Below are 14,066 nucleotides of genomic sequence, written 5' to 3' on the forward strand. Positions count from 1 at the left end.
GAAAAGTTAAAGCAAAAAAATGGCTTCCTTGTCTTTGGAGCCCACAGAACAATCCGACAATAGCGCGGAGGAGCCGACGGCCTCGGAGTCCGCGGGGGAGGAAAAATACGCGGATCAAGTGACGGAGCAACTCTTCGAAAGTTTCCAGAAGTCGGCGGTGAGTTTTTCCACGGACCAGGTCTCATGTCTGTGCGAGGCCCTCCTGCAGGCGGGCAATGTGGATCGACTGTGGAGATTCCTCTCCACCGTCCATCCCTCGTCCGAGCTGCTACGTGGCAACGAGACGCTGCTCAAGGCCCAGGCTCTGGTGGCCTTCCACCGGGAACAATTCAAGGAGCTCTACAGCCTCCTGGAGAGCCACGACTTCCACCCCTCCAACCACGTCTTCCTGCAGGACCTGTACCTCAAAGCCCGCTACAAGGAGGCGGAGAGGTCCCGGGGCCGCAGCCTGGGCGCCGTGGACAAGTACCGACTCAGGAAAAAGTTCCCCCTGCCCAAAACCATATGGGACGGGGAGGAGACGGTGTACTGTTTTAAGGAGAAGTCCCGCAACGCCTTGAAGGAATGTTACAAGAGCAACAGGTACCCGACCCCGGACGAGAAGAAGAACTTGGCCAAAGTGACCGGACTGTCCCTCACGCAGGTCAGCAACTGGTTCAAGAACAGGAGGCAGAGGGACAGAACCCCGCCTGGGACACACTGCAAGAGGCAAGAACACACACACGCACACACACACACACACACACACACACACACACACACACACACACACACTTGTATGCATTTCTGTCCTTTCTGTGCCCACCATACAAACAAAGCCAGTAGGGCAAAGAGGTGTCAGCAGGTCTCACACCAGCCGCCAGCATGTTGCTTTGTTGTGAAATGTGAGAAGCCTCAAGTTTTCCTTCCACTCACACATGCTTGTTTTGGAACAAGGTGGTGAACAGTGTTGGGTTAGTTACTGAAAACCAGTTACTAGTTACTTTATTTCAAAAGTAACTCAGTTACTTACACCCAAAAGTAATGCGTTACTGTGAAAAGTAACTACCGTATTTCCTTGAATTAGCGCCGGGGCGGTAATTAATTTAAAACCTCTTCTCACTCCGGGGCATGCGGTAAATTTAGGCCTGCGCTTATAAATTTGAGTGTGATGTAAGAATACCATCATGAAAAGCACATTTAATTAAAAAAAAAACGTTATTATGGTCTTAACTTTACTTATAAATGAAGTCCATGCGCAGCTCTTTCTGAACAAAAGCATCGATAACTTGTTTATAGAAGTCTTCCTTATCTTTCTTCAGTTTTAAAAGTCTCTCTGTCTCGATGGAGATCTTCCTTTAAGTATTACCTCCTGCTTCGATTGAAAGTCTAGTTTAGAAAACTGTTGTTGTCACTTCTTCTGCAGCCGAGTAGTCGCAAGAATGATCCCTGGGATCACTAGCACCCTCTACCACCATGAAGCGGGAGTCATTTAAAGGCCTACTGAAATGCAATTTTCTTATTTAAACGGGGATAGCAGGTCCATTCTATGTGTCATACTTGATCATTTCGCGATATTGCCATATTTTTGCTGAAAGGATTTAGTAGAGAACATCGACGATAAAGTTCGCAACTTTTGGTCGCTGATAAAAAAGCCTTGCCTGTACCGGAAGTAGCAGACGAGGAGCGTGACGTCACAGGTTGTGGAGCTCCTCACATCTGCACATTGTTTACAATCATGGCCACCAGCAGCGAGAGCGATTCGGACCGAGAAAGTGACGATTTCCCCATTAATTTGAGCGAGGATGAAAGATTTGTGGATGAGGTAAGTGAGAGTGAAGGACTAGAGGGCAGTGGGTGCGATTCAATATATATATATATATATATACTCTATTAGCCACAACACAACCAGGCTTATATTTAATATGCCACAAATTAATCCCGCATAACAAACACCTCCCCCCTCCCGTCCATATAACCCGCCAATACAACTCAAACACCTGCACAACACACTCAATCCCACAGCCCAAAGTACCGTTCACCTCCCCAAAGTTCATACGGCACATATATTTCCCCAAAGTCCCCAAAGTTACGTACGTGACATGCACATAGCGGCACGCACGTACGGGCAAGCGATCAAATGCTTGGAAGCTGCAGCTGCATGCGTACTCACGGTACTGCTTCTGCGCATCCAACTCAAAGTCCTTCCGGTAAGAGTCTCTGTTGTCCCAGTTCTCCACAGGCCAATGGTAAAGCTTGACTATCATCTTCCGGGAATGTAAACAATGAAACACCGGCTGTGTTTTTGTTGCTGCAGTCGGCCGCAATACACACCTTCCCACCTACAGCTTTCTTCTTTGCTGTCTCCATTGTTCATTGAACAAATTGCAAAAGATTCACCAACACAGATGTCCAGAATACTGTGGAATTTTGCGATGAAAACAGACGACTTAATAGCTGGCCACCATGCTGTCCCAAAATGTCCTCCACAATCCGTGACGTCACGCGCTTACGTCATCATACCGAGACGTTTTCAGCAGGATATTTCGCGCGAAATTTAAAATTGCACTTTAGTAAGCTAACCGGGCCGTATTGGCATGTGTTGCAATGTTAAGATTTCATCATTGATATATAAACTATCAGACTGCATGGTCGGTAGTAGTGGGTTTCAGTAGGCCTTTAAACTTTTTTATTTCACTTTTGTTATGTTTTTGTTTATTTTAATAGTATTTTTAGAATGTGCAGTGGGCCTTTAAAACATTAGCTGTGGGCCACAAATGGCCTCCGGGGCACACTTTTGACACCCCTGCTATAGATAATAAAAAATAAAATCTGATAAATCTCTCGATAAAAAGCTGAGCCTGGCGACGCATGCGCGTTACCAACTCTCTCGCTCTCTCTGTCTCCGCCCCTACCTCACGAATGCTGCTGCGCGCACCCCTCCCCACACCCAGACACACACAGCGCACCTCCTCCCTGTGACACAAGAGATTCAGAAGGACGACACCACAGCGCTGCAATAAAACACACTCAGATCTTCTGTTTCTAGCCGATACAACATCAAAAATAACGTAAAATAACGCAGTAACGCATCATGTAGTAACGGTAACTGAGTTACTGAATATAAAAAATAACGCGTTAGATTACTAGTTACCGCCGAAACTATCGGCGTTACAGTAACGCGTTACTTTGTAACGCGTTAGTCCCAACACTGGTGGTGAATAGATGGATGCAAACCCCACCTAAGAAGAAGCATAAATAAATCAATCCAACAAAACAATACACAGCAATACCATAACAATGCAATCCAATTCCAAAACCAAACCCGACCCAGCAACACTCAGAACTGCAATAAACAGAACAATTGAGAGGAGACACAAACACGACACAGAACAAACCAAAAGTAGTGAAACAAAAATGAATATTATCAACAACAGTATCAATATTAGTTACAATTTCAACATAGCAGTGATTACAAATCCCTCATTGACATTATCATTAGACATTTATAAAATAAAAATAAAAAAGAACAATAGTGTCACAGTGGCTTACACTTGCATCGCATCTCATAAGCTTGACAACACACTGTGTCCAATATTTTCACAAAGATAAGTCATATTTTTGGTTCATTTAATAGTTAAAACAAATTTACATTATTGCACTCAGTTAATAAAACATTGTCCTTTACAATTATAAAAGCTTTTTACAAAAATCTACTACTCTGCTTGCATGTCAGCAGACTGGGGTAGATCCTGCTGAAATCCTATGTATTGAATGAATAGAGAATCCTTTTGAATCGAGAAAAAAAATCGTTTTTGAATCGAGAATCGTGTTGAATTGAAAAAAAATATCAATTTTAAATTGAATCGTGACCCCAAGAATCGATATTGAATTGAATCGTGGGACACCCAAAGATTCACAGTCCTTGTAAATCCCACCTAACCTTATCCGTGTCCGCACACAACAATGCCAGCGTTTAAGACCGCCTCCCCCCGCCGTCGCAACGCGACCTATTATGCATGCGCGGAAAATGCGCACGTTACAGTCACCTCCAGTGTTGCTTTGTGTGCAAGTTCTTAAATGTAACTTATCTGAACAATATCCAGTGTTGTGGTATTTCAATGAACTGGAATCCAGTGCGCTGTGGGGCCCTATTGTAGTGAATCACACCTGAGACATCATAAATTAATCAAATCTTTAATAAACACGCGAAAGTACACAATATGACAAATTACATTTTACAACAATCAATCTCAGGATGTAGATATGTGGTCAGGACACTCCTCACTCTTTTGCCTTCACCTTCATTGTCCATTAGTTTTTGGTGACTTTATATACTCTGGACCTAGACGTTGAGTCCGCGACATACATGGCGGACAATAACTGATACAGTCTGCTTTGCCAGTCCAAATGCATTCGCCCGTTTTCCGTAGTCTTCCCTCTAAGCCAGGTGAAACAAAGCACGCGCTACCTTTTTTTACCACATCCACGGGAGCCCACATTCTCGTTGTCTCTCCTTTGACAAATGGACAACGTTTTTCAGTAAGTAGAATCACAGCTGACCTGGACATTGGAAAGTTCCCTTGCCGTCTGAGAAGTGTTGTATCCCAAATAGCTGCAATCGCTTTCTCTTAAGGTATTCATGTGTGATCTCCACAAGCGTCTGTACAGACAAAAGGAGAAACACGGGCATGTCTGGATGACTCGCCTTCATATTTCCAGTGGTTAGCTCCGAGTTATTAAACCGCAAGGGTGATGGGTCAAATGCAGAGAATAATTTCGCCACACCTAGTGTGTGTGTGACAATCATTGGTACTTTAACTTTATTATGAAGCTGGCTGTGGCGCATTCTTTCTGACGTCACTTCCTCTCCGAACTCAGTTTGATTGTTTACAAAGAGTCCATACAAAGCTAAGAGCCGGAGATTCAAGAAATACACGGCGCACTTACCCGTGTAAAAAATTATCCAAGGAGGGGGACCTTAAAGGGGAACATTATCACCAGACCTATGTAAGCGTCAATATATACCTTGATGTTGCAGAAAAAAGACCATATATTTTTTTAACCGATTTCCGAACTCTAAATGGGTGAATTTTGGCGAATTAAACGCCTTTCTATTATTCGCTCTCGGAGCGATGACATCACAACGTGACGTCACACCGGGAAGCAATCCGCCATTTTCTCAAACACATTACAAACACCGAGTCAAATCAGCTCTGTTATTTTCTGTTTTTTCGACTGTTTTCCGTACCTTGGAGACATCATGCCTCGTCGGTGTGTTGTCGGAGGGTGTAACAACACGAACAGGGATGGATTCAAGTTGCACCAGTGGCCCAAAGATGCGAAAGTGGCAAGAAATTGGACGTTTGTTCCGCACACTTTACCGACGAAAGCTATGCTACGACAGAGATGGCAAGAATGTGTGGATATCCTGCGACACTCAAAGCACATGCATTTCCAACGATAAAGTCAAAGAAATCTGCCGCCAGACCCCCAGGAAAAGAGTGCGGATGAGGGTATGTCTACAGAATATATTAATTGATGAAAACTGGGCTGTCTGCACTCTCAAAGTGCATGTTGTTGCCAAATGTATTTCATATGCTGTAAACCTAGTTCATAGTTGTTAGTTTCCTTTAATGCCAAACAAACACATACCAATCGTTGGTTAGAAGGCGATTGCCGAATTCGTCCTCACTTTCTCCCGTGTCGCTGGCTGTCGTGTCGTTTTCGTCGGTTTCGCTTGCATACGGTTCAAACCGATATGGCTCAATAGCTTCAGTTTCTTCTTCAATTTCGTTTTCGCTACCTGCCTCCACACTACAACTATCCGTTTCAATACATTCGTAATCTGTTGAATCGCTTAAGCCGCTGAAATCCGAGTTTGAATCTGAGCTAATGTCGCTATATCTTGCTGTTCTATCCGCCATGTTTGTTTGTGTTGGCTTCACTATGTGACGTCACAGGAAAATGGACGGGTGTATATAACGATGGTTAAAATCAGGCACTTTGAAGCTTTTTTTAGGGATATTGCGTGATGGGTAAAATTTTGAAAAAAACTTTGAAAAATAAAATAAGCCACTGGGAACTGATTTTTAATGGTTTTAACCCTTCTGAAATTGTGATAATGTTCCCCTTTAAACGATAGTTTAGTGTGGCTGAAACGGGGCTTAGGCTAAATAATTATTCGTTTAAGGCAGGGGTCCCCAAACTACGGCCCCCCAGCGTCCAAAATCCGGCCCGCGGAAAGTCCCAAGTAAAAAAAAAAGTTTTTATTTTTTATTTGTCCTTACTAGTCCATTTTCTACCGTCTATTAGCCACTCAGGCAAATCATATTGTCAAAAAAATGCATTTTAACATCGATAACGTGACATGCAGCAAGTGCGCTCTTTAAGTCTATTAGTGCGCGAGGAATATATATGTATGAATACATATATATATATATATATGTATGCATATATATGTATGAATATATATATATATATATATATGTATGCATATATATATATATATATATATATATATATATATATATATATATATACTGTACATATATATATATACATATATATATATATATATATATATACTGTACACATATATATATATATATATATACACACATATATATATATATATATATACACACATATACATATATATACATATACATATATACACACACATATATACACACACATATATACACATTTACATTTACATATACATATATACACACACACACACACACACATACATATATATATATATATATATATAGTGCGGCCCCCAGCCAAATTGTTTTACCCCAATGCGGCCTCGGAGTCAAAAAGTTCGGGGACCCCTGGTTTAAGGGTTTATCCGGCTTAATGTAGACATAGCTTAAGAAGAAGCATAAATAAATATGGGGGTGTAGTGGGAAGATAAGAGAGGATATGGCAACCTTATCTTATCACTTGGAGCTTTGTGGGGGTGTGGAAGATACTTCCCTGAAGCAACATTTACCAGGCTTTATCTTACTTAAGTCTGTGTAGTTTTAGGTTAGTAGGGCACACAATCAAATGAGGTCCAACGACATGTTTGGTATTGTTGTTCATTATATCGTACTGAGCGCTGTTTCAAACCCATCTGCCAAATGAAGCCCCAAATAATGTGCACTCTTTGATACTGTGAAGTGAAGTGAATTACATTTATATAGCGCTTTTTCTCAAGTGACTCAAAGCGCTTTACATAGTGAAACCCAATATCTAAGTTACATTAGAACCAGTGTGGGTGGCACTGGGAGCAGGTGGGTAAAGTGTCTTGCCCAAGGACACAACGGCAGTGACTAGGATGGCGGAAGCGGGGATCGAACCTGCAACCCTCAAGTTGCTGGCACGGCCGCTCTACCAACCGAGCTATACCGCCTTATACTGCTTCTGCGTACGGCTCTGAAGTACAACCGAAATGTTTTTAGACTAGGGCTGTCCAATTTACTGCATTAACACAGTCCTTCTCAAACAGTGGGGCAGAGCTGTGTATAGAGAGAGTTTCAGGTGATCTCCTCAATAATTGGTCAAAGGGCACTCACGTGACGACAGGGCGCCATGACTGCTACCAACTTTGGCTGATGCTATGAGTCTGCGGCGCTTCGTCGTTTGTTTTTCAGCGTGTGAAAATGCCCTCATGTGCAGCAAAAGGCTGCTCCGTCCACGAGAAATGCTGAAAGCTTTTACCGTATTTTCCGGACCATAGGGCGCACCGGATTATAAGGCGCACTATTTTTTATCTTTTTTCATATAAAAGGCATACCGGATTATAGGGTGCATTAAAGGAGTCATATTATTATTATTATTTTTTTAACGTAAAAGACTTCCTTGTGGTCTACATAACATGTAATGTTGCATAGATGATGTTTTACACATCATCAAGTCGCTTCAGGATGCGGCGTTTTGTGGGCGGTCTTATTTACGTGGCTCACCTTCGGCAGCGTCTTCTCCCTGTCATCTTTGTTGTAGCGGTGTAGCGTGCAAGGACGGGAGTGGAAGAAGTGTCAAAAGATGGCGCTAACTGTTTTAATGACATTCACACTTCAATCAATAACGGAGCAGCATCTCCTCATCCGGAAACAACAACACCGGAAATGTGTCCCGTGAAAAAACGTCCGACCGGAACTCTCTAATAATTAAAGTTCCTCGGGCGAATAATGTAAACTCACTACACCGGTATGTTTTAGCGCTTTCATGGCGAGTTTACTGACAGATATAAGTAAGAACTTTACACTACTTTATATTAGAAATGGCAACAGCGGAGGATGAATGTCACCATAACAAGAAGATAGAGGAAAGTGTCTGACACTGACTACAAATGCGGAAGCGCGCAATTTTTTAGGATTTATGCAGACCCCAAATACAGATCAGCAGGTACCAGAAGGTAAGAAAAGTTGCTTTTGCATAATATTGCGAAACAAAACTGCAGATAATATGTCTCACCTTATACACACGCCATAATAATACCTGTATGTTGAAGCACATCAAACGGTGCAGCCTACACTTATCTCTTATGTTTGACTGCCATCTACTGGTCACACTTATCATTACACCATGTACTAAATAAAATTGCTTCGAGGTGGGTAAGCTCAACCAAACGTATTCCTTACATTACGCGCACTGTCGAGTTTTGAGAGAAAAAAATGGATTTTAAGTGCACCTTATAGTCCGTAAAATAGAGTACAGCGCTTTCCCCTGGAAAGAAGAGAATGTGCGCCGTCAACACTGGAGCGCCACCATCTACAGTCAGTACGTGTCCATGCACTAAATTAGTCCGATTTCTCAAATAGTTTGGCTCTAAATAAGCATCATACAACCCATGGAAACGCCTTAATCTGATCGTATTCTTATTTTGCAAAATCGGACTGACACACCTGGACTTTGCGATTTACAACCAGATCTGTCGAGTGGGCGTGTCCTGCCAGAGGGAACCTTTCATATCGCGCATGCGCCAGTCTCAATGTGCGGGATATAACCATTCAATAAAAACATAGCAACAATTGTAATGAAGAGGACACTGTTTATTGGCTTCACAATCACAAACTAAAATAACAGAACAATGAAGTGCATAAATGGTAGAAAAAAAGAAACCGGTATGTATTTTACATGGTAGCTAAGGAAATGTAGAAGGCCAGCTTCATTTGGAATACAAATTACATGAAAGAGAATGAAGCAGGTATATCAAAGGAATAATAAAGCGTACACAAACCTCTTCACGCTGCATTTGTGCACTCCAAACTGATTAACGATAACTCTGTGTTCCACACAACTAGAACAATAGCAACCCTCATCTGGAACAGTATTGGCCGTGGCACGAACGGTCTTTTCCTTTGGATTTAAAACTTATTCCATCAATCCAGAGCCTTATGAATTAACCCTGAGACATTCCAAAGTTCTGCTTCCATGATTCTCTGTCTAAAAAGTATTTTCAGAAAACTTTTATTTATTGATGCTGTCTACTATTTACCATCATCAGAGCCATTAGAGACGTAATATTTATAATGTGTGCCAATATTACAGCTGATGTCAGGTACACCAGAGCTTGGCTGTTGACTTGTAACGAGCCGCAGATGCCTGGTATGACGTCATAGGTCAACCGGAAAAGCAATACATTAATTTGTGCGAAAATGAAATAAGCGCCCCCCAGTGTACAGGAGGCACATGGCGTATGACCAATAGTCACATTAGAGCAGTGTTTTTCAACCTTTTTTGAGCCAAGGCACATTTTTTGCGTTGAAAAAATGCGCAGGCACACCACCAGCAGAAATCATTAAAAAACGAAACTCAGTTGACAGTAAAAAGTCGTTGTCGCAATTGTTGGTTACGACTTTAAAGCATAACCATGCATGCATCACTATAACTCTTGTCTCAAAGTAGGTGTACTTATTCAGAGTTTTTTGGTGATTTCCTGTGTGCAGTGTTTTAGTTCTTGTCTTGCGCTCCTATTTTGGTATCTTTTTCTCTTTTTTTGGTATTTGCTTTTAGCAGTTTCATGATTTCCTTTGAGCGATATTTCCCGCATCTACTTTGTTTTAGCAATCAAGAATATTTCAATTGATTGTATCCTTCTTTGTGGGGATATTGTTGATTGTCATGTCATGTTTGGATGTACTTTGTGGACGTCGTCTTTGCTCCACAGTAAGTCTTTGCTGTCGTCCAGCATTCTGTTTACTTTGTAGCTAGTTCAGTTTTAGTTTCGTTCTGCATAGCCTTCCCTAAGGTTCAATGCCTTTTCTTAGGGGCACTTCTGTTTATTTTTAGTTTAAGCATTAGATACCTTTTTACCTGCACACTGCCACCTACTGATATGGAAGAGTATTACACGGTTACTCTGCCGAGCTCTAGACAGCACCGACACTCAACAACAAAACATCATTTGCAGACTATAATTAATGATTTGGAAAAATTATTTTTAACCAAAATAGGTGAAATTAGATCATCTCCCACGGCACACCAGACTTTATCTCACGGCACACTAGTGTGCCGCGGCACAGTGGTTGAAAAACACTGCATTAGAGAGAGTGCATGGACACTGGGACTTCACATGTAATTGTGAAAATACCTTGTTCAAAGAACAAAACCAACAGTGCATAAACTCACAACAAATTACACACCTGCAAATCAGTGTGACTTCTGCTGTTGCCGTATCCGTAATACGCCGATAGGGAGAAGTTTTTATTTACACGATGAGTCGGGTGTGTTTTGACCTCTGCCGAACCCCTGAGCCCGACTCACCGAACCCCTAGGGTTCGATCGAACCCAGGTTAAGAACCACTGGCATAGATCCGACGAATCGATGACTAAATTAATCACCAACTATTTTTATAATCGATTAGTTGTTGCAGCCCTAGTTAGATCCACTATGAACTGGACTCTCACAATATTATGCTAGATCCACTCGACGTCCATTGCACCGGTCGCCCGGGGAGGACCAGTGCAATCTTTGCTAAGACTGATTGACTGACGTCGAGTGGATCTAGCATAATATTGTGAGAGTCCAGTCCATAGTGGATCTAACATAATAGTGTGAGAGTCCAGTCCATAGTGGATCTAACATAATATTGTGAGAGTCCAGTCCATAGTGGATCTAACATAATAGTGTGAGAGTCCAGTCCATATTGGATCTAACATAATAGTGTGAGAGTCCAGTCCATAGTGGATCTAACATAATATTGTGAGAGTCCAGTCCATAGTGGATCTAACATAATAGTGTGAGAGTCCAGTCCATATTGGATCTAACATAATAGTGTGAGAGTCCAGTCCATAGTGGATCTAACATAATAGTGTGAGAGTCCAGTCCATAGTGGATCTAACATAATAGTGTGAGAGTCCAGTCCATATTGGATCTAACATAATAGTGTGAGAGTCCAGTCCATAGTGGATCTAACATAATAGTGTGAGAGTCCAGTCCATAGTGGATCTAACATAATAGTGTGAGAGTCCAGTCCATAGTGCAGGGGTCCCCAAACCACGGATCCGGCCGGCCAGCGTCCAAAATCAGGACCGCGGGAAGTCCCAAGTATTAAAAATAAATAAATAAATTCTGTCTTTTCTTATCCACTTTGTACCGCTTGCTACTCACGGTGTCTCCTAGCTGCTCAGGCAAATCATATTGTCTAAAAATGCATTTTCTCATTGATAACATGACATCATTGCGCGCGCGGAAAGTGCGCTATATGTATATATATGTATATATATATATATATATATATATATATATATATATATATATATATATATATATATATATATATATATATATATATATATATATATATATATATATATATACACAGCCCGGCCCCCGGCCAAATTGTTTTAACCCAATGCGGCCCCCGAGTCAAAAAGTTTGGGGACCCCTGCCATAGTGGATCTAACATAATATTGTGAGAGTCCAGTCCATAGTGGATCTAACATACCGGTAATAGTGTGAGAGTCCAGTCCATAGTGGATCTAACATAATAGTGTGAGAGTCCAGTCCATAGTGGATCTAACATAATATTGTGAGAGTCCAGTCCATAGTGGATCTAACATAATAGTGTGAGAGTCCAGTCCATATTGGATCTAACATAATAGTGTGAGAGTCCAGTCCATAGTGGATCTAACATAATAGTGTGAGAGTCCAGTCCATATTGGATCTAACATAATAGTGTGAGAGTCCAGTCCATAGTGGATCTAACATAATAGTGTGAGAGTCCAGTCCATAGTGGATCTAACATAATAGTGTGAGAGTCCAGTCCATAGTGGATCTAACATAATAGTGTGAGAGTCCAGTCCATAGTGGATCTAACATAATAGTGTGAGAGTCCAGTCCATAGTGGATCTAACATAATAGTGTGAGAGTCCAGTCCATAGTGCAGGGGTCCCCAAACCACGGATCCGGCCGGCCAGCGTCCAAAATCAGGACCGCGGGAAGTCCCAAGTATTAAAAATAAATAAATAAATTCTGTCTTTTCTTATCCACTTTGTACCGCTTGCTACTCACGGTGTCTCCTAGCTGCTCAGGCAAATCATATTGTCTAAAAATGCATTTTCTCATTGATAACATGACATCATTGCGCGCGCGGAAAGTGCGCTATATGTATATATATATATATATATAAATATAAATATAAATATATATATATAAATATATATATATATATATATATATATATATATATATATATATACACAGCCCGGCCCCCGGCCAAATTGTTTTAACCCAATGCGGCCCCCGAGTCAAAAAGTTTGGGGACCCCTGCCATAGTGGATCTAACATAATATTGTGAGAGTCCAGTCCATAGTGGATCTAACATACCGGTAATAGTGTGAGAGTCCAGTCCATAGTGGATCTAACATACCGGTAATAGTGTGAGAGTCCAGTCCATAGTGGATCTAACATAATAGTGTGAGAGTCCAGTCCATAGTGGAACTAACATAATAGTGTGAGAGTCCAGTCCATAGTGGATCTAACATAATATTGTGAGAGTCCAGTCCATAGTGGATCTAACATAATAGTGTGAGAGTCCAGTCCATATTGGATCTAACATAATAGTGTGAGAGTCCAGTCCATAGTGGATCTAACATAATAGTGTGAGAGTCCAGTCCATATTGGATCTAACATAATAGTGTGAGAGTCCAGTCCATAGTGGATCTAACATAATAGTGTGAGAGTCCAGTCCATAGTGGATCTAACATAATAGTGTGAGAGTCCAGTCCATAGTGGATCTAACATAATAGTGTGAGAGTCCAGTCCATAGTGGATCTAACATAATAGTGTGAGAGTCCAGTCCATAGTGGATCTAACATAATAGTGTGAGAGTCCAGTCCATAGTGCAGGGGTCCCCAAACCACGGATCCGGCCGGCCAGCGTCCAAAATCAGGACCGCGGGAAGTCCCAAGTATTAAAAATAAATAAATAAATTCTGTCTTTTCTTATCCACTTTGTACCGCTTGCTACTCACGGTGTCTCCTAGCTGCTCAGGCAAATCATATTGTCTAAAAATGCATTTTCTCATTGATAACATGACATCATTGCGCGCGCGGAAAGTGCGCTATATGTATATATGTATATATATATATATATATATATATATATATATATATATATATATATATATATATATATATATATACACAGCCCGGCCCCCGGCCAAATTGTTTTAACCCAATGCGGCCCCCGAGTCAAAGAGTTTGGGGACCCCTGCCATAGTGGATCTAACATAATATTGTGAGAGTCCAGTCCATAGTGGATCTAACATAATAGTGTGAGAGTCCAGTCCATAGTGGATCTAACATAATAGTGTGAGAGTCCAGTCCATAGGATCTAACATAATAGTGTGAGAGTCCAGTCCATAGTGGATCTAACATAATAGTGTGAGAGTCCAGTCCATAGTGGATCTAACATAATAGTGTGAGTGTCCAGTCCATAGTGGATCTAACATAATAGTGTGAGAGTCCAGTCCATAGTGGATCTAACATAATGGTGTGAGAGTCCAGTCCTTAGGATCTAACATAATAGTGTGAGAGTCCAGTCCTTAGTGGATCTAACATAATAGTGTGAGAGTCCAGTCCATAGT

At 41.5% G+C, this 14,066-nt stretch overlaps 1 protein-coding gene across 1 annotated transcript in view; it reads left to right on the top strand.

Annotated features, from left to right (window-relative positions):
- Positions 1 to 14,066, top strand: part of six5 (SIX homeobox 5) — a 25,169-nt gene continuing 11,103 nt past the window's right edge. The window contains exon 1 of the mRNA XM_061973035.1: positions 1 to 708. Coding sequence (XP_061829019.1) covers positions 20 to 708 — 689 coding nt within the window. The 5' untranslated portion in view covers positions 1 to 19. The remainder of the gene's footprint in view (positions 709 to 14,066) is intronic.

The sequence above is a fragment of the Nerophis lumbriciformis genome, linkage group LG17 (genome assembly GCF_033978685.3).
Source record: "Nerophis lumbriciformis linkage group LG17, RoL_Nlum_v2.1, whole genome shotgun sequence".
Classification (NCBI taxonomy): Eukaryota; Metazoa; Chordata; class Actinopteri; order Syngnathiformes; family Syngnathidae; genus Nerophis; species Nerophis lumbriciformis.